The following is a 20,555-nucleotide window of genomic DNA, read 5'->3' on the forward strand; positions in this document are numbered from 1 at the left end:
CCGTGGCAGAGCAGCTGCCCTTGGCATCTGAGCTGTCATCTCACCAAATCCCTCCGGAGCAGACAAATAGGTAGGAGCAGAGACCCCAAATTTTTCGAAAATCCCTTTCCCTCTGCTGGTGCCATCGGGCAGCTCAGCTCCTCCTGCGGTGCTTTTTTTTTTTTACCCCGGCCAAGCCAGAGCGCCCAAACTGCCCCACCCCGCCGAAATCCCTCTTGCAGCAAAGTTTGTTCCCGGCGGGGTGTGACATGTCCTGGGGGGAATAGCTGGACTTTTTGTCTCCCTGCCGCGATGTCCATTTTCCGCGGGGGTGCCGGGGGAGCTGTGCCCTGGCACGTCGGGACGGGGGAGATGGAGCAGCTCGTAAACTTGTTATGTGCTGCAGGGGGTTTAATTTCGTTGATGGACTGCAGAGGAAGGGTTTGTCTCTCCGTGCAGGGGAGCACAGTAAATCTACTCTTTCAGTGGGTTTATTTTTGTATTTGGTGCTTGGTGGGGTCTCCTGAGCCCGTCTGGAGCTGAGACTCGCTGGGGCCGAGGAGTCGTGTGGAACCTGTGAGCAGGTCGGGGTGAAGGGGGGCTCTGGGAGCTGCCAGAGGTGTGTTTTGCACCCCCCAGGTGAGTGTTCTGGGGAGACATGGTGGGGAGCTGCTCTGGGGGTTGGTGAGTACCACCAGCACTGGGTTGAGGGTCAGAGAAGTGTCCCTGAGCAGAGAGACCACCCCTGGGCCCACAGGGGCTGCTGCTGCAGGAACTGGAAGTTTGCTGGTGAGCAGATGAGGTGGCAGAGCGAGTCCCTGTGGGATACAGTGGGATACTGGGCAAGCTGGGTCCCCACTGCTGTCCCAGCCCTCCATGTGCTCGGAGGATGCTCAGGAATCCTCAGGGATCCCCTCGGGCAAACAAACAAACAGCCCAAACAAACTTGGACGGGTGTTGCTGTGGTGCTGGTGTCACAGCAGCTCGGCTTTTTGGGGGTCTCTCCCCACTGACCCAGTGGATCTGGGGGGTCGTGGACCCTCGGGGTGGGCAGAGCCCGTGAGCCCACGGCCCGCGGCCTCTCGCCGCACGAGCGGGTGGGCCCCGCTTTGTCCGGCTCCGTGTTCCTGCTCGCTCCAGCTTTATCCCATTGTAAACACCTCGGGAGTGTTTTGTGCCGGGCTGGCTTTGTGTGTGCACGTGGAATTGCAGAAATCCAAAAAAGCTTTTCTCGCCCAGGGACCACCTTCCAGCGCCGCCGCGGGCGGTCCTGGGGACGCGCTGTCGCTGCCGGGGCCGCTCCACTCGGCCTTTACACCCTGCGAGTTCCCAGCCGTGCCAGCAAAATGCACTCTGCCCGTTTTCCTAAATAAATACCTTTATTGGAACAAAATAATCCCCTCCCAGGCAGGGCAGTCGCTACCTAGAGCCCGTGATGCCGTGGAGGAGCCGGCTGCCCTCTTTTGTTCTCTCCCGCGGCCGCGGAGCAGGACCAGGGATGAGAGATTTTCATTTCACGGAATCACAGGGTCACTTAGGCTGGAAAAGGCCTTGGAGATCATCACTAACCAGCACTGCCAAGGCCACCACCCTCGGCTAGAAAAGAGTGAGGGGTCAAAGCAGCTTCTTTTTGTGAGTCTGAGGGCGGCTGGGTCTGGCAGCAGGGCTGACGGAGGACATGGGGTTGATGGAGGGGCTGAGGGGGCTCAGAGGGAGCTGGGGGGATCAGGAGGAGCTGGGGGGATCAGGGCTGATGATGGAAGAGCTGAGTGGATAAGGGCTGAGGATGGAGGAGCTTGGGGATGATGGAAGAGGTGGGCTGGGGGCTGATGGAGGAGCTGGAGGGCTCAGGGTTAATGGAGGAGCTGGGCTGGGGGCTGATGGAAGAACTGGGGGGGCTCAGGAGGAGCTGAGGGGCTCCAGGCTGATGATGGAGGAGCTGGAGGGCCCAGGGCTGATGGAGGGGCTGGGGGGATCAGGGCTGGTGGAGGAGCTGAGCTCAGCAGGAGGGAGAGCCCAGAAAGAGCCCCGGGGTTGGGCGTTCCTCAGCTGGGGGTCCCCTGCAGCATCGCGGCCACCCCTGACCAGCCAGGGCTGGGCTCTCCTGGGCTCTGCTGCTTTATTTCTCACAAACTTTGTGGCGTTTTTGGTTTCATTGCACTGCAGGGAGGAAGATTTGGGCCACTGCGAAGTTTTGTATGATGCATCATTAATTTCCACCCCATTTTAACCCAGTAGAGAACACGCAGAAGGGAAATAAATTAGTGCAGCTTGTGACAGTCCTGCTGGAAAATGTGCCCGTGCCTTTACCCCATCCTGTGCCTTTTGGGGAGTAACTTCAGGAGTGGAATGTGCTCCCTGGGGTAGAGCAGCCGTGCCCTGGGAGCTCCCCATGGCTGGGTGCTGCTGGTGCTGGGCTGAGAAGTGCGTGGGCTCCTCTGGCACGAGGAAACTTGGCAGCGTCCAAGGCATCAACTTTTGGAAAATTTTCTGCTGCTTGGAAGCCCTCCTGCCTTCCCTCCCTCCCTCCCACTCCGTGTCCACCTGCTCCAGGACCACATGTCCCGAGCTGGAACCGCTCCAGCCCTGAACAAGGGCTCTGCTGAAACGGCCTCAGCCCCTTCGCCCCCGAACACCCCACCAGCCCCTGGACCCCAAATGTCTCTGCAGCTGCTTTGAGCTCAGATCTGTTGTTTTCCGAGGGAAAAGCCTCTCCTGTGAGCACTGCACTGGGGGGAAGCTCCTGTCCCTGCCTCCTGTCCTGCAGCCCTTCGGCCAAAGAATGCAAATCAGGAGATGGGTCTGAAATATTTGAGATTCTGACTCTCCATAATTTAATGCTCCATTAGCAGCCAGGACTGCTCCAGGCATGTGACTGTTATAAAAGATGCAGGCGGGTGGCCGGGCAGCCTCCTGCCACCTACCCCGGGTCCCTTATGAGAGAGGGACAAGATAATTTGGCTCATCATTAAAGTCACCTGAAGACCCCTGAGAGCTCCCACCAGCCCTGGCCAAAACCTGCTGGCCCCAGTTATTGTTATTTTACTCCTGCCTGGTGAAGGCACCTCGTGGCTGTTTGTCCCTGGGCAGAAAGAGAAAAAGGTATAAATTAAATATAGCGAAGAGAATCGAAAGAGCACGAGGCAGCAGCGAGCCCAGCGGGGCATTTGACCCTCTTTGCCTGTACAAAATGGGGTTATCAGGAGCTGGAGACTCACAGGGGAGGGAGGAGAAGGTGCAGAAGTTGGTGGGTAGAGATTCATGGTGGTGTTTCCACTGCGGTGCCGGGGCTGCGGCCACCCCAACGCTGCTGCCCAAAACTGCAGCTCTTTGGGCATAGAAGTCAACCTGTGCTGTTCAGTGGGGCTGGAAGGGCTGAGCACAGGCAGGTGATGTGATGGTAGGAGAGCAGGGACGGAGCAGGGGCATTTCCCAGCAGAGATGAGATGTTTCCTGGCACGCATGGCACCACAGCCCCCTGTCACCACGTCACCGGTGTCTGGCTGGCTGTGGGTTTGCAGTGAGCAGCCTTCATCCCCTGCAGTCCTCCTCCCTTGTTCTGGCTGGGTGTTCTGGGTCCAGTTTGCAGCCTCGGTCAGAGCCTGGAGAAACCACTTGGTTACAAAGCTGAGCGGGGTGACGGTGTGGGTTGGGTGAGCCCTGGGCTCCCACCTCTGCTCTGCTCCCCACGCCAGCTGGAGAGGCCACCAGGGAGCCAGGGCCCAGTGCTGGCCACCCCCTGTCCCTCCTGCCACCACCCCAGGCTGCTTTGGCCCCACCGTGTCCCTGTGGGATGCAGGGAGGAGAAGCTCAGGGTGGGGAGAGGATGGGCCGAGGTCTGTAGAGGGGCTGGCACAGGTCACCCCTGGTGTGCCCACATTGGGGACATGGGGCAGCAGGAATTGGGGACCACCCAGGGAGGTGAGGGGTGTGAGGAGTGTAGGAGGTGGGCAGGAAGATCATTCCCCCCCCAGCAGCCCCTCTGGGTCACCTGCTGAGAGCTGAGCTGACGTGGGAAGGGTTTAGAAAACCCTCTGCCCTGGCCCAGGGTGGCAGCCCTGCCTGCTGCCTGCTGCCTGCCCACGAGGGCAGGGCGTAGGGGAATGCCAGAGCCAGGGGAATGCCAGAGCCCAGGCTTATCTTTTGTCTGGAACAATGGAGGGCTTGGCCCTATTGTTCTCATTTCACGCCCAGCGGAAAGCGGGTCCCCTGGGGCAGAGGCTTGCACGGGAGCGTGCCTGGCTGCAGGAGGGGATTTATGGGCAGGGACAGGCAGGGGCAGGCAGGGCTGGCAGGGATGGGCGAGTACAGCAGGCTCTCCCTAGCCAAGCTGTGCTGAGTGGCCCTGTGTGGGGGCTGCTGCCCGTGGGAAGCTCTGCCAGTGAATTCCCCACAGGGAGACCCTTTCCTGCTCGTTTTTATTGTGACACGTGGATTTCAGGAACGGGTTATTTCGGGGCAGATCCCCAGCGCTGCACAGTGCAGGCTGGAGGACCCATCTGTACCTGTGCAGGCTGGAGGACCCATCTGTACCTGTGCAGGCTGGGCAGAGCAGAGCAGAATTGACTTTCCTTGGAGGCTCTCGGGCTCGGATTTGGGTTCCCAAGTGCTGCACCGGCCTCTGGGCTCCCGTGCCTGGTCCTTCCCGCTGCATTTCCTCAGGTCCTCGGGTCCATCCTGGGGACTGGGTTGGGGAACACACATTTTCTGTGTGAGGTTTGTGTGTTTTCAAGCTGGTCCTGGGGGCTGGGCACCAGGGGAACAGGCACCAGGGGTGCTGGGAGTGCCTGGAGCCAGCTGTGCCCCTGGCACGTCGGGATGCAAAGCACAGCCCCACAGCCCCTCACGGCCTCCTCCTCCCTTCATTTAGGGGGGCAGAGCGGGGCTGACCCCCCTCCCCACGGGCTGCCAGTGCCATCTGCACGGCTCCAGCAGCCACACGTGACCTCGCCAGGGTGGCATGAAATGCCTCCGGTGCCTTTTGTTGTCCCCGTGGTGCCCGAGGGCCGCAGCAGTGAGGGGCAGCACAGTGGGAGCTGCCTGTTCCTGCCTGTTCCTGCCGGGAGCACGGACGTGGAGTCTGGAGCTGCCAAAGCCCCTTGCTGGAGGCTCAGGGACCCCGGGGGAAACCGGGATAGAGCAAGGGGGGGATGGCACAGGTGCCACCAGGCACAAAGAGCCCCTTGTGTGCTGTGGGACACAGGGAGCCCCGGGCTGGCTGGGGGCTGTTGGACACCCCCTCCCAAACGGGGAGGGCTGGCAGCCTCCTGCTGGTGCTCCTCGTCTGTGCTGGGGTTTTGTTGTGCGACAGAAAGTACCCCTATGGGTCAGTAAAGCCTTGTACCCAAATCTCTCTGCTCCCCCAGGGGACAGGAGCTGGGTGGGAGCTGCATTTCTTGGGATTTAGTTCCTCCAAATCCGCGGGGGAGAGGAGGGATGATGAGGTGCAAACCCGGCCCGGCGGGGTGGTCTCGGTTTGGAGGTCGCTGCTGTTGGATCCCTTGGGTGCTGCAGCAGGATGGGTGATGGTCCCCTGCCCCAGAGCCCGAGGTCTCTCCTGGTAGTGATAAAAATTATAAAAACAGCTCCTGCTCCCTCGTGCAGCTTCTCTTGTGAACGTGAGACGAGGCGATGCCGCTCTCAGCTGCTGCTGCCACCGGATGCTCTGGTTCAGCCGAGGGGGGATGAGCTGAATTCGCACCCCAAATCACCCTAAAACACCACCAAAACAACTGTGGCTGAGGGGGGGAAGTCAAGCCAGAAGCGTTTTTCTCAGGGGTCTCCACCAGCCCCATCCAGCCCCGACTCCAGGGAGCCGAAGCCCAGCGGGGCAGAGCCAGGGCTGCCTTGGTGAGGGGGATGGTTTGGACAGGGGGGGTTTGGGGCAGGTGATGAACAGCCACTGGCCCCCAGCACCCGTCCCTCAGGCTGCTTTCTCCTTCAAGGGTTGATGAAGGCCCTCGTGGGGCAGCTCTTGACACACCAGCAGAAAAATCTGCTGCTGGAATGTGAAGCAGCACCAGCAGCTGGAGCTCCCCGTGCCCTGAATTTGGGCAGCAGCAGCTGAGGGGGCGAGTGGCTCCACGGAGCCTCTGTCCCTCCATGTCCCTCCATGTCCCAGCACGTGGCAGCTCAGGCACAAGGATCTGGTTATTGCAGCTCAGAATCCCAAACAAAGACACCCCGAAGGTTTCCAGGGCGCTGGTGTCTGTGGGATGTGGAGCAGAAGCACAGCCCCATGATTTTTGGGTGCCACTTGTGAGGGGCACCAGGGCTGGCCCTGAGCATCCTTTGGTGCTCACCTGTGCTCCCGGCTCTCCTGGGAAACACAAGATGGGATTGCCCCCCACAAATGGGAGCCTGGAAGAATAAGGACTTTAGTGGAAGGTGTCAAATGGCACGAGAAGCTCTGGGGTGGGGGGTTATGGACGGACCTGGGGCTGAAATAGCAGCAGGTCCTGCGTGTGCCCAACACCACCCTGGGGTGGCGAATGGAAAAAGGGTTTGGAAAGCTCTTCCCTCCCAGCAGCCCTGGCCGGGAGGTGCAGGGCAGGTCGTGGCGAGGTGGGTGAGCCCCGTGTTGGTCTTTTTTTCTGAGCAGGAGAGGAAAAGGGTCAGATGTCTTCGCCCTCCGTCATGCGATAGGAAAGTATTGTTTGCGGAGCAGCGAGTCAGCCGTGCCCCCCGCTCTGCCTGGAAACGCTGAGTGAGTGAAATTACACAAAAAACGGCACCGAGATCGGCCTCCCTGATAAGCCCGAGGGCCGCTCTGGGGTGAGGGGAGGGCAGGAACCGTGAAGGAAAGGAGGGAGACGCGCTCACCATCACCCCTCACCACCACCACCCCTCACCGCGCCAGGGTCACCGCGCCAGGGTGAGTGAGTTGTCCCCATCCTTCTCCTCCTGGCTCTGCTGGCCTCCTGCATCCCAGGAAGATCTTCCTTTTATTTCTCTGGCTTTGCTGATTTTTAAAATTTCTCGCCCAGAATTGATTGATTGGTGCAAACTGGGGAGTGGGGAGATGGAAGGGGGCGGCGCGCTGGGGGGGCTGGAGGGGGTTTGGGAGCCATCCCAAGGATCTCTGCTGGATTCCAGGGATCTGGCAGCTCCCCTGACTGCCCACCACCCCTCTGTGGGCACTGGTGGAACTGTGGGGCTGATCCAGCCCCCCGGGTGCTGGGTGCAATCAGGGCCCACCAGCCAGCCAGGTTTTGCTGCTGATCTTTGCATCCAAAACTTCTTTTAAAAATTGTTTCTGATGCGGAAAAAAAAAAAAAAGGAAAGAAAGAGTAAACACCCATTTTCCAGGGGCTGCCCCTGCATCTTCCCTCCTTAATCTGCTCTGATGTTTCTGGGTTTCCTTGGCTTGTAATGCAGGGAAGGTGGGAAGGGCAGAGGAAAAGGGATGCACGAAGAAGGAGGGTTCTGGAAACGTGGAGATTGAGGGGGGTTGTGCTTTTCCCTGGAGGTTCAGACCTGCAAGGAACGGGATTTTCTGGGAGGGGGATTTTCTGAGAGGGGGGATTTTCTGGGAGGGGGGATTTTCTGGGAAGGGGAGTTTGTGCTTTCAACACTTCTCCCCCCTCATCCCTGCCCACGCTGCCGCTCAAATCCCAGCGGAACACTCCTTCTGCTGGACACCCCCTTTTCCTAAAGATCCTTTCAGCCACATGACCCTCCCTGGACACAAACCCATCCTCCTGCAGAGCCGAGGGGCGGCACAGGGAGTGTTTTCCCCATGGATACGCCTCGTGGAGTGGAAGGCCAAACCCAAACCGCCCTGCAGACTGTCTGGTCCCGAGGCCAGGAAACGGGAATGACCGGCGCGGTCCCGGCCGGCACGGGGGCTGTCCTGGGATTGTTCCTGTGCCGCCTTCCCCGGGGCTTTGCAGGCTCTTAAATAATCCCAGCGCCGCGGAGTTTCCTCCGCTTCCCCCATGAGATCATTCCCTGGCCAATAAATCCCGCGGCCGGGAAGTTCCACCTGAGGTTCAGTCGGATTTTTTTTTCCCCCCTCCCTATTTAAAGCCTCCCTATCACTCATCCCAGCAAAAGGAAAAATGTGTTTGGGTCGTGGCTGTGAAGGCAGCGGCCCCGGGCCAGGGGAAAGGATCCAGATGCCTCTTTGTATTTGATTTTATTTGGATAGTTATGAACCCGCTGGCTGGGTTTCGTCCATGTCCTAAGGCAGCCAGGGTGGTGGGAGGCAGCATCCCCTGATTTTGGGTTGTGGAGGAAAGCCCTTGTGTTCAGGGGAATGTGTGAAGGGAGAGGCTGAGGAATCCTGGGGTCTCCTGGGGTCCACAGGTGATGGAGGACATGGAGTATCCATAATGCAGGACATGGAGCATCCCATTAAACAACCCAGATCCTCCTCCTCCCCCTGCCACAGCCTGAGAATTCCTCCCTTCCTCCCTGCCTTGCACCTAAGTGAATTTAGTGATTGATAGGGGGTTATTTTCCCCTCTCCCCTCAAGTTTTGAATAGCAGGATTGATTGGATTCCCCCCCAAACCTCTGGAGTTTCCTCTGCTGGCTGCATCAGGGAGAAAGGCATCTCATTAGCAGTGCTGGGTATGGCCTGGAGGCCTTTGGAGGAGGCAGGTTGGGCTTTTGGGGATAGAATTAGTAAATGCTGGTTGTCATTGCTTTAGGGTTAAATCTTGCAAGCGCTGTGTGGCAATAGGAGACCTGTGTGGCTGCTTTTCATCTTGGCAGATGGAAAATTGATGCTCCCCCGCACCCCCAAAAATCCATAACGTGTCAGTGCTGAGGCTGAGGCACCTCTTCCGGGGGTGAAGGGGGGAGAGATCCCCCGTGAGGGCACCAGGATGGGGGTCCCACGTCCCTGGAGAGGGGATTGATGGGATGTTGGGGTGCTCAGGGTGGCACATGCAGAGGGGTGACCCCCCTGCTCCTTCCTGTGCTGGGAGTTTCCATGATGCCAGTGCCCTCCCCGTGGTGTCACCGCTGTGCCCTGACCCCGTGGAGACGTTTCCGGAGGCCGTTATCCTTTGGGGGGAGAGGAATTCCTTCAGGGAACTGCTGGTGGATGGAGGTTGGACAAAGCCCCGTCTGTTTTGTGTGGACAGAGGGAAATCCCAGCCCCTGCTCACGCCAGAGCTTTTCCCACAGGACCCCAGGTCTGGCCGGGGTGGAGAGGGGCAGCTGGGGTCTCTCTGGGGTGGTGATTATCCATTGGATACTGCTGGGCAGGACACGCCAGGCAGTTCACATGGGCACTTCCCACTGCCCCTCTGCCCCTTGGGGCATCACCCTCCCCAAAATCCCCCCCTGCCCACCGAAGGTCTCCCCTCTCAGCACAGGTTTTGCAGCTTTTCCGGCCCCCTGAGCTCTCGGCAGCCTCCGGGCAGAGGGAGGTTGTGGCTTTCCGTGGGAGCGCCGTGGGCAGGTGAGGTGTTGTGAACATGTGGGGACGGGGAGAGCGCCGGCCCCCAAAATTCAGAGCGTTTCCGCCGCCGCCGCCGCAGCGCCCTGGTTTGTGGGGCAGCAGCAGGGTGGGGACACGGCCCTGCCAGGGAACACGTGTCCGTCCGGGACACGAGGAGATGTGGCTCTCACGTGGTGGTGGCATTGCTGGAGCTGAAAATGCTCGGCACCCTGATGCCTTTCGGGTTTAAAACCTGAGCTTTCAGAAGCAACCTCGGTGTCTTACTCTGCGTGGTCCAAGTCCCCCGTGGATGGATGGTGGGATGCTCTGCATCCCTGGGGAGGGATGGCAGCCCCGTGAACTTCCCCCTGGCAGGGACAGTGGCCTCGGCCATCCCTGCCCGGGGAGGGGGGAGGAAACCATCCATTCTTTTATGTGCGAAGGGACGCCGGGCGGAAACGCTTGGAAAGGGCCCCGAAAGGACATTCCAAGTCTGGCAGGAAAGCGGCCCGTTCGTCTGGCAGGAGATGGGCCATTGTCTGTGCCGGTGGCCGGCCGGGATTCCTCGGGTCCTGCTTGGAAGAAGAAAACCTCCCGTGTGTGTCTTATTTTTTCCTCTGCCCCCTCTCCCGGGGGTCGGGGGCCGCGGGTGCTGCACGTGGCCGATGTGTGAGTGCTGCCAGTGTTGATGTCTTTGCTCCTCTGGCGTTTCCTCCTCAGGCTTTTGGCCCGTGTTTGCCCCTGGCTGGGTTGGTTACCTGGGCCAGGGGCTGCTGGCATGGGTGGGGTTTGGGGTTTTTTTTTGGGATGATGTTGGGAACCACACTGGGCTCCTGAAGGGAAGAGTCGCCGTAACCCACGAACTGAGAACTTCGTGCTGTAACTGGGAGGGAGGAAAGCAAAAACCCCAAGAGCCTGGTCAACCTGATGGGCAGGTGAGGGCAAAAACCCCCGAAATCTGGGCAGCCCAGCTCCCCCAGCCAGTTATCCCAGTCCTGCCGTGCGTGGGCAGGGTGGGGGTTTGCTGGCACCTCGTTCCCCCCCCGGCCTTTGGAGCTGTTCTGCTCCACACAGACGGGGCCGATAGGATCAGGGCTGGCTGGCAGGCAGGAAGGGTGGCTCGGCCACCCAGAGAATTGCAGGACGTGCTGTTCAGGGGTACGAATGGGGAGAGAAAGGCTGTTGCCCTCCCAAAAATCTTGGATTTGCTGGGCTGGAATTTGGAGGCAAGGTGGGCAGTGCAGCCCTCCAAGGCACTGTGTGGGGAGGAAGCAGCCCAGTGGGTCCATCCCTGAGGACTCTTGGCTCCTGAGTGGGGCTGTTCGGGTCCTCCAGGCTGGTCCTTCACATCCCAATTCCATTCCTTCCCTTCCCCTCCACCCCGCATTAAATGGGGAACATTAAAGGTGAGGATATTCTGTTTTTAGTCCCGGTGCCAAGGCGATTGTTCCCTCCCTTTTGTGTGCCCCAGGCAGCCCCAGAGCCCACACCTGAGCCCTGGGCACAGGCACCAGCCTGGAACGAGATAACGGGGCATTTTCTCCTTTTTCCCTTTTTTTTTTCTGTTCGACAGACCGTATAATAAATCCTCAATGAGGCCTCTTTCAAACAGGGCCCTAATAAAGCACTGGCCCCATTTTAAGAGTAAACTTCCAGTGGCACCGGGAGGTTAAACACAGTGGGAATGTGACCTGCTGGAGGGTGGGACTGGGCTCTGTGCGTGTCCCAAACTGAAGGTATCGGTGCTGTGGCACTGATGCTGCTGCTCCTTTGCTTGGGCAGCATCCCAGCCCCGGGAGGGAGGGCAGGGATGTGGTGACCAGGGATTTTTGCCTTTAAAACCCTCAACAAGCCTGGAGGGATGGAGCGGCTGCGCTCTCACACCTGAGGGTCCGAGGCAGGAAAGCCCCCAGGGCGAGATGCTGCAGCCACACCTGGTTTTCCCCACCTGTAGCACATCCAGAGCAGCCTCCTGAGACAAATCCCACCCTGGGCACAGCTCCCCGCTGGCCGCCTGCCACCACCTCGTGCCGTGCCCGGTCCCTGCCGGGGCGGGCGGTGGGTTTTGGGGGCCCGAGGCGGGCCGGGGGCAGGAAGGGGCGGCGCGGGCGGTGCCGCAGGATGCGGCAGCCCCCGGGCCATGCCGGGCCGGAGGAAGCCCCCGGGGCCGGCAGAGGTTTGTTCAGCGGAGGGCAAGGGAACTGAGATTAAAAAAAGCCCCGCTAAGATCAGAAAGGCTGGCGCGCACAGTGCCCTATTGTGGAGCTGTCACACTTCCCTTTACTTTATTGCTTTTGTCCAACACCCCATTGTTCCACTTCCTTTTGTCCCCTATTCACAGCCCTGGCTTTTCATTACCCAGCCGGCCTTGTTGTTTTCATTTCTTTTGTTTGAAGTTCCTGAGAGGAAGGTTTTATTTTCAGCGGTTTGATTAATTCGCAGCTTGAGCTGGGCTTTGTTTGTTATGTAATTGCTGCCCTGAGCCCGGCTCAGCCCCCCTCCATCCCAGTTTGCACCCCCAAACTGGGTTCAGGGTCTCCTGATCATCCAGGGGGCTGTGGGGAGGCGAGAGGGTCCTGGTTTTAGGGTGCCAGCCCCCAGGCAGGATGCCATCCCCATCCCACCTCGGCAGCCCCTGTGGTCCCACGGCCCAGCTCCTGGCAGTGGCCGATGTAAATCCCTTCCTTAACAGCCTCCTTTCCCCATTATTCCTGCCTGAAAGGAGAGCTTTGGGAGGGTAGTGCTTGTTCCCATTCTTGCTGTGTGGTGTGAGGGTTGGTGGCCCCGAGAAGGCGAATTCACGTGGGCACTGCCCCGTGCACAGGGCTGGTCCCGGCGTGCCTGGCACTCGCTCTTGGATACCACCCCGACAGCCCCGGAGGGTCCAGAGAGCTGGGGCTTTGCAAGGAACTGTGGCACGTTTTTTGGGCCAGACCCCACTGAATACCAGCTCTGGCTGTGCTTGGGGTCCCCTGGGGTGTCACATCACCCCCCATAACACCCCTCCATCACCTCGGCAGTGCCCATCGGGCAGCACCGGGAGTTGGATTGGCACCCACGGCCGTGCTGGGGAGGTCAGGGGAGCAGTCCCAGGCCCAGCCCCCTGCCCTGGCCGGGGCTCAGCCGGTCCCAGCTCCGTGCTGTGCCGGGGACTCCCGGAGGAGCAGCTCTGGTGGCCGTCCCAGCCATTGTTCAGCAGGACCAGGATTTCCATTTCCCGTCGGAGCGGGAAACCTGCCTGCTGTCCCACTGGCTTTCTAGGCACGGCTCCTGGTTCAGGGAGGGGGAACCCGGGCACCCCTGGGGTGCTGGAGCGGGTCTGGCACAGGTCTCTGTCATGGTTGCCCCATGCCAGCTGCTGAGTGAAGCACGAAGGCACGTGCTCCTGTTATCCCTCAATCCCAGACCTCCGGGTTCTCCTCTTTAGGGATTTGTTGCTCCACTCCCTTCATAGCCCAAAGTGTGAAGGCTTTGGTTTTATCCCTAGGTTTTGGGCCCCAAATCTGCAAAAACCTGAGCTTGGGAAGCTTCAGGAACAAGAGCTCAGCTGTGGGTGGCGAAAAGCAGGACCGCTGTGGGTGGAAAAGCAGCACTGTGGGGTACCCCAGTGTGGAGCCAGGCTGGGAAAGGGGTGTCCATGTCCAGGGGTGCCCCTGGCTCTGCTGATGGCCCTGTCACCCCGCAGGATGTCCATGAGGAGCCCTGTTTCCCCCCACCTGGAGCTGGATGGAGTGGGCAGCATGGTGAACTGCACCATCAAGACGGAGGAGAAGAAGGAGGGCGGCTACGAGTCCCCTCCAGGGGCTGCCCCCAGCGCTGAGCCCCGTCCCAACGACCCCCCAGGGCCACCACCGAGGGACAGCACTGACCCCCAGGCCCTGCCACAGGTGGGTCCCACGGCTGTGACAAACAGGGTCCTGGCTGGGGTCCCGCAGGGCTGGCAGAGCCCCGTGGGCATCTCTGCTCTGGAGGTGGGCTCCATCCCCTGGCAGAGGGGGGGGCTGTTTCCCTGGGCAGTTATTCCTCATCCTGAGGAATCCAAGCTGAAACCTGAAGCTCCCCCAAAGCTTTTCTGGCTGCTATTGATGCTCATGGGTCAGTGCTGGGGTTTGAGCATTTCACCTTTAACGTGGCCCCCCCCCCCCCCTCCAGACGTGCTTCATCCCTTCAGCCTCCCTTTTGCATTGCTCTTGGGTTTTTCCCTGCCCCTGACCAGCAGCCTCAGCTCTCCCACTCCCTGTGGTGCCTTCTGAGGGGAAAAGAGCTCAGAGGAGCTGGACAGGCTGAATAAATTGTAGAAAACTCCAGCAAACAAGTCATTAGGGTGTGGAGAGCAGCGCTGCTCTCGACCCGGGCAGGGAGAATGTGCCTGGTAGAGTGTGTTCGAGCCGGGCTGGCTCTGAGCATCCCACCGGCCCAGAACCTCCTGCCTGGACAGCTGGGGATGCCCCTGTCCGTGGGAGCAGTGCCCAGCGAGCTGTGTGTGCCACAGGAGTCCCGCTCTCCCGCCGGGGATGTGCCCGAGCCCCGGCGCTCCGCCTTCGAGCCCGCCGGCAGCGGCCAGGACAAGCTGGACTTCAACAGGAACCTGAAGGAGGGTAAGAAAGGTTCATGAGTGGCCTCTTGGGGTCCCCTCCCGGCTCCCTTCAGGCTTCCTAGTATTTTTCCAAAAGTGGAACCACCCCCTGTCGTTCAGAGCCGTGGGCTGTGGGGCTGTGCTCACCTGGTTGTCCTTCTCCTCTCCCTCTCCCTGCTCCCCCAACCCTGCTCTGCCAACACGGACAGTGATGCCAACCATCGAGAAGTTGCTCTCCAGTGACTGGAAGGAGCGGCTGCTGGGCCGAAACTCCGCCGAGTCCAAGGAAGTGAAAGGTGAGGTCTGTCCCCAGCCACCCACCTGCACCACCTCCCTCCTGCCTGGACTGGAGACACAGCATTTCCCACCTTAGCAGGAGGGGAAATGTCCGTATTTCGTGTGGGTTTGGTCGTTTTTAATTTGATATTTTTGGGGTGAGCATTTCTGGTGGTAACTCGCCTCTGAGTGCACAGAGGGGGTGGTTCAGCACATGGTCTCTCTGCCCCTCACTCATTAGACCTTTCCTGGCCACGTCTCCTACCGTGGTGGAATCAGGGGCAGTGGGACTTCTCTGCCTGCCCAGAAACCCCTCTGTTTTCTGTGCCCACCCCAAAGAGTCCCCATCTTTCTCCTTGGTGCTGGCAGGACGAGGGTTGAAAGGAGATGGGAATTGCACCCCTTAAACAATCAAACCCCACGGGGCCCTTCTCACCCAACGGTGCTGCCGACACCCTTCGTCCTCCGCAATCCCCGAATCTCAGCCACTTGTTCTTTCCCAGGAACCCAGGAGAGCCTGGCAGAGAAGGAGCTCCAGCTCCTCGTCATGATCAACCAGCTGTCCACGCTGCGGGACCAGCTGCTGACGGCCCACTCGGAGCAGAAGAACATGGCCACGATGCTCTTCGAGAAGCAGCAGCAGCAGATGGAGCTGGCGCGGCAGCAGCAAGAGCAGGTGGGCTCGGGGGACCACCCATCCCTTCAGGGATCCCTTTGGGATCCGCTGGATGGGGGTGCAGGACCAGGACAAGGACCATTATACCCCCCTGGGAATGCTGGGGGGTGGCTTTGGCCTTGGGGCAGTGGGATTTCTGCCTGCCCAGAAACCCTCCTGTTTTCTGTGTCCATCCCAAAGGACAAGGGTCAGAGGAGATGGGAATTGTGCTCCTTAAAATAATTAAACCACACTGGCTCCTTCCTGACGGTGCCCACTGTGCTCCTTGGACACCTATTTTTCTTCTCCCATGGCCTGTGCAGTGCTGAGGGCAGGGGAACACCCCTGTCACACCTCAGGGTGGGGGGACACATCCCTCCCAGCCCAATTCTCTCCCTGTGCCCCTCGAGGTGGCCCAGGGGCAGCTCAGCCCCTCCTCCTGCCCTCCCCACAGCCCTTGGACCCTCCACAGACCCCTTGTCTCCCTTTTGGTGGTGATGGGTGTCTCGTCCTGGGCTGGAGCCCAGCTCAGCAGTGCCACTGCTGTCACTGACCCCCACTGTCCCCTCCACCAGATTGCCAAGCAGCAGCAGCAGCTCATCCAGCAGCAGCACAAAATCAACCTGTTGCAGCAGCAGATCCAGGTAAAGGCAGGGGACACCTCCCCACGTCCCCTTCCCCGTGTCCCCCTTCCCGTGCCGGAGGATTGCAGCCTCCTCACGTCCTTGTGTCCCCTCCTGGGTCCCGGCGAGGGGCCATCACCCTCCTGCAGTGTCCCACAGCGGTTCTCTGGTCTCTCTGCTCCTCTCCCCTCCAGCAGGTCAACATGCCCTACGTGATGATTCCTGCCTTCACCCCCAGCCACCAGCCCCTCCCCGTCACCCCCGACTCCCAGCTGGCACTGCCCATCCAGCCAATCCCCTGCAAACCAGGTGAGAGGGGTCCCCTGGGGCTGCCCCAGCCCTGTGGGGTGGCCTCGGCCTCGAGCTCACCTCCCTCACCCCCCAACCCTGTCCCTCTGCTCCCCACAGTGGATTACCCGGTGCAGCTGCTGCACAGCCCCCCTCCTCCCACGCTGAAGAGACCCGCCGGCCCGGGCCACCTCCAGATGCAGGTACAGCCCCAAAGCACCTCCACACCCCGGGCTGGGGGCTTTGGGGGCTGTGCTTCACCCCCACCCCCTCCTCTGCCACAGGAGACCTCGCAGCCGCTGAACCTGACGGCCAAACCCAAAGGCTCCGACCTCCCCAGTGCCTCCAGTTCGCCCAGTTTGAAGATGGGCGGCTGCCAGTCCCTCACGCCGAGCCACGGGGCCACCAGGGACCTGCAGACCAGCCCGTCCAACCTGCCTCTGGGTGGGTTCACCGATGGGTGCTCCCGTGCCCTCCCCTGGTCACCTTTGGGGACAAGTGACCCCCCTGCTCCCAGGGGCACCTCCTCCCCGGGGTGACCTGGGTGGCTGCTCCGTGCCACCCCTCGGGGCACGGCGGTGACAGCCGGGGTGGGCTGGGTGCTCTGGGGGCAGTTTGGAGGAGCGGGTGCTGGTGCTGATGGGTGCCCGTGCCGGTGTCCTGCCAGGGTTCCTGGGCGAAGGCGATGCCATCACCAAAGCCATCCACGACGCGCGGCAGCTGCTGCACGGCCACGGCGCTGCCATGGAGGGGTCGCTGGGCAACCCCTACCGCAAGGTGAGGGTCACCCCAGGGGTGGCCACTGTCCCCTCTCCAGCCCTGCTGTCATTGGGGTCCATCCATGGGCAGGTTCCCTGGCTGGGAGCTGCTCCCTGACCGCGCTGTCCCGCAGGAGCACGTCGGGATCGATTCCTCCCCGGTGAAGGAGCGGATGGAGGAGCCCCCTGCCCACCGGCTGGACGAGGCGCTGCTGACCTGTGAGATGGACGGTAAGGACGGCCCAGAGCACCGCGGGGACCCCGCACAGGCTCCTTCCTCTGAGCCCCGACCTCATCCGGGGTCTCCCTCGCAGGCTCCCGGCACTTCCCCGAGTCCAGGAACAACAACCACATCAAGCGACCCATGAACGCCTTCATGGTGTGGGCCAAGGACGAGAGGAGGAAGATCCTGCAGGCCTTCCCCGACATGCACAACTCCAGCATCAGCAAGATCCTGGGTGAGTGCTGGGGGGCTGGGGCAGGACCCCCGCTGCACCCCCACGGGGGGATGGACACAAGATTTAGATGACTGGGAGTTGTTCCCTGGACATCTCCAGCCCAACAGGACTCCTGAGTCCCATCAGGATGCTCAAGGCTGTGCCCTGTTGACTCTTGAGCATCTCCAAGGATGTTGCGGCTCTCGCAGCTCCTCCAGCTCCCTCCCAAGCTGGTCCAGCTCCAGCCTCCCAGGTGCTGAGCCCAGGGATCAATCCCTGGGGAAGGTCAGGGTTGTTGAACACTGTTCCAGTGTTCCTGGAGGGCTGACTGTGGCCCGAGGCTCCCACCAGCTGTAAATCCAGGTGCTGTTTGCACACAGGGAGTGGTACCAATGACTGGCATTAATTAATTAGTGCTGTGGCGGGTCCATCCCAGCCGGGAGCCGGGGTCCCATCCCTTGGGCAGGGCGTTAAGGATGCTCCACTTCCCTCCACGCAGGTTCCCGCTGGAAATCCATGTCCAACCAGGAGAAGCAGCCGTACTACGAGGAGCAGGCGCGGCTGAGCCGGCAGCACCTGGAGAAATACCCCGACTACAAGTACAAGCCCCGGCCCAAACGGACCTGCATCGTGGAGGGGAAGCGGCTGCGCGTGGGCGAGTACAAGGCGCTGATGAGGAACCGGCGGCAGGACGCCAGGCAGGGCTACGTGATGGGGTAGGGACCCTCAGCAGGGAGGGGGGTTTGTGGGGTAAGGACCCCTCAGCAGGGAGGGGGGTTTGTGGGGTAGGGACCCCTCACCAGGCAGGGCTACGTGGTGGGGTAGGGACCCCTCAGCAGGGAAGGAGACTTATAGAGAAACACACCCCTTACCAGGCAGGGATATTGGATAGAGTAACCGCCCCTTAACAGGGAGGGGCGCTTACAGGGTAATGACCCCTCACCAGGCAATGACTCCTTACCAGGCAGGGAGATGTGATAGGGTAACGACCCCTCACCAGGCAGGGATGCTGGATAGGGTAATGCACCCCTTAGACCCCCCAGGGGGCTCACTGGGGTGTCCATGGGGTGGGTGCCCCCCTGGCACTGATGGGGTGGGTGTTCTCCTGATGCTCAGGGGGTAAGCACCCACCTGGCACCCCTGGGGTGGGTACCCTGGGAGGCAGAGGGAAGGGATGGGACCCCTCCACGCCCCGGTCAGTGATTTGCACCCCCCTGTCCCGCAGGCCCCAGGGCAGCCAGGTGCCCCCCGGCTCCTCGGACGTGCTGTACCCGCGGCCCGTGGGGGTCCAGCTGCCGCCCCCCCTGATGGAGCACTACCTGCCCCGCAGCGTGGACCCCAACATGCCCGTCATCGTCAACACCCGCAGCCTCAAGGACGAGGACGGCGGGGACGACGGGCACTCGGTGGCCGACGGGGACATGTTCCGCTACAGCGAGGAGGAGGACTCGGAGGGCGACGACAAGAGCGACGGGGAGCTGGTGGTGCTGACGGACTGAGGGGGGCACGGGGGGCGCTCGGGGGGGGTGGCAGGGCTGGTTGGCACCACCGAGGAGGTCCCAGCGTCTCCTGCTGGGATGGGGCTCGGCCGAAGGGAGCGTCGCTGCCCGCCCGCAAGCGGGTCCATGAAGGTGGGCACTCAAATTTGGGTGGTGGTGAGCGGTGGGGCTGTGGTTGGGATGTGCTGGTGGCACTGGCAGGGTGGTGAGGGCTGGCTGGGCCTTGCCCCAGCGGCATGGGGAGCTGAGGCCACCCCGCTTGCCAATGTGGGTGCCACAGCTGCTGTGTTGTCACCCCCGAGGGGACCTGAGGGTGTCGGGCTGCAGGAGAAACTCCAGAGCATCTCCCAGCCCTCCAGAGCCTGTGGTCTCACAGGGAGCCTCACCTGCAGCAGGTGCCAGCCCACTGCTGGGACACGGGATGTGGACACGGGATGGGGACACGGGATGGGGACACGGGATGGGGACATGGGATGGGGACATGGGATGGGGACACACTTGTCCCTCGCTCAGCCCGGCCTGACCTCCCCGCCGCGGTTCCCGCTTGGTCTTTTGAGCCTGCCAGCAAATTCCCACAGAGCCATTTTTAGCCCTCGCCTGGCCAGAGCTCCAGCCAGGGCTCCTGGGAGCCCTTTGTGCTCCTGACAGCTCTGGCCCACTTTGTAAATAAAGCAGGGGCTGTTCCTGCTGTGCCAGCCCCCGGCCCCTGCCCTGGCTGTGGGGGGGCCCTGCCCGTCCATCCCTGGGCACCTCCCAGAGGCTGCACCTGAGACCTGCACGGTGAGACCACAGAGGGAGGGGAAACAATGGCCAAGAGAAAAAAAAAAGAAAAAGTAATAATCATAAAAAAATTACCTTGTCCCAGTCGGAGCCCGTTCCGGGGGTGTTTGGGGTGAGGGGTCGCTGTGCAGGGGAGGGACCCAGGGGTGAGTTCAAGGGGTCCAGGTGTGTGTGCAGTGTCTGGGTGTGCATGAACAGTGTCCAGATGTGCATGTGCAGTGCCTGGGTGTGCATGAACAGTGTCCAGATGTGCATGTGCAGTGCCTGGGTGTGCATGAACAGTGTCCAGATGTGCATGTGCAGTGCTTGGGTGTGCACACGTGGTGTTTGGGTGTGTGTCCAGGCGTGCACATACAGCATCTGTGTGTGTGTGTGTGCAGTGTCTGTCTCTGCACATACCGAGTGTGTGTGCAGTGTGTGTGCATGCACAGTGGCTGTGTGTGCAGTCTGGCTGTGCAGTGTCTGGCTGTGTGTGCAGTGTCTGGCTGTGTGTGCAGTGTCTGGCTGTGTGTGCAGTGTGTGTGCATGCACAGTGGCTGTGTGTGCAGTCTGCCTGTACACTCACGCTGTCCCTCTGCACAGGGTCCGTGCTCCTCCCTGTGGCCACAGCCAGAACAGTCTCCATCTCTGACTCCAGCCTGGCACCGAGGGGACCCTGCTGGGGACACAGAAGCAGCCCTGTCCCCCCGGGCTCCAGGCTGCAGCAGATGGGGGGGGACCAGCCCTGCAAAGGGGGGGTGGCAGCAGACCCCTGTCTCCAGCCCCAGGGTGGGGGTCTGGAGCAGAAACTTTGCAGCATCAGGGCCCTGCTGCTCCTCTGCCGTTGGGACATCCTTTATCCAAGGAGCACCCTCACCTGCCCAGCAAACACCTCTGTCCTCTCTTGCCCTTTGCCAGTGCTTTATTTATTCCCCCTCCCTGTGCTGGGGTCCCTGGGGAAGGAGCCCCAGCTCCCAGGTTGGGATGGGCTGTGCTGCAGAGGGACTGGAAGCAGATGTGTCCCACAGCTGCAGCTCTTCCTGTCTCTTCCATTTATTTTTTTTTTTTAAAGATTGTAAATATAGATAGAGCTTTATTTTGTTAATAAGACGATGAGTAACTTAACCTGTATATTTCACATACCTGTTTACAATCGTCCCCCAGTCCCCTGGCACAATAAAGATCACTTTTTGGAGCAGAGATCTGGGCCTGGACTTTACCAGTTTGGGGTTGAGGGCTGAACGGGGAGTCCTCCAGCAAGGGGCACCTCCAGCTGCAGAAGGGTCAGGAGCACCCCCAAGCCCCAGGGATGCAC

At 60.8% G+C, this 20,555-nt stretch overlaps 1 protein-coding gene across 5 annotated transcripts in view; it reads left to right on the forward strand.

The window, feature by feature from the left end:
- The window catches only part of SOX13 (SRY-box transcription factor 13), a 38,566-nt gene extending 18,126 nt beyond the window's left edge, over positions 1-20,440 (forward strand). For 3 of the 5 annotated variants that reach the window (XM_064636150.1, XM_064636153.1, XM_064636149.1), the window contains exons 2-14: positions 13,055-13,256; positions 13,862-13,967; positions 14,155-14,241; positions 14,725-14,897; positions 15,452-15,520; positions 15,694-15,808; positions 15,908-15,990; positions 16,072-16,231; positions 16,455-16,564; positions 16,680-16,776; positions 16,860-17,003; positions 17,482-17,698; positions 18,208-20,440. In XM_064636150.1, the coding sequence (XP_064492220.1) occupies positions 13,056-13,256; positions 13,862-13,967; positions 14,155-14,241; positions 14,725-14,897; positions 15,452-15,520; positions 15,694-15,808; positions 15,908-15,990; positions 16,072-16,231; positions 16,455-16,564; positions 16,680-16,776; positions 16,860-17,003; positions 17,482-17,698; positions 18,208-18,481 (1,836 nt within the window). In that variant the 5' untranslated portion in view covers position 13,055 and the 3' untranslated portion in view covers positions 18,482-20,440. Of the gene's footprint in view, positions 1-5,928; positions 6,686-13,054; positions 13,257-13,861; positions 13,968-14,154; positions 14,242-14,724; positions 14,898-15,451; positions 15,521-15,693; positions 15,809-15,907; positions 15,991-16,071; positions 16,232-16,454; positions 16,565-16,679; positions 16,777-16,859; positions 17,004-17,481; positions 17,699-18,207 lie in introns of those variants that run through there. The other 2 variants (XM_064636151.1, XM_064636154.1) reach the window with 2 other exon arrangements.
- Positions 20,441-20,555: the final 115 nt, after the last annotated feature.

Source organism: Pseudopipra pipra, chromosome 25 (genome assembly GCF_036250125.1).
Source record: "Pseudopipra pipra isolate bDixPip1 chromosome 25, bDixPip1.hap1, whole genome shotgun sequence".
Classification (NCBI taxonomy): Eukaryota; Metazoa; Chordata; class Aves; order Passeriformes; family Pipridae; genus Pseudopipra; species Pseudopipra pipra.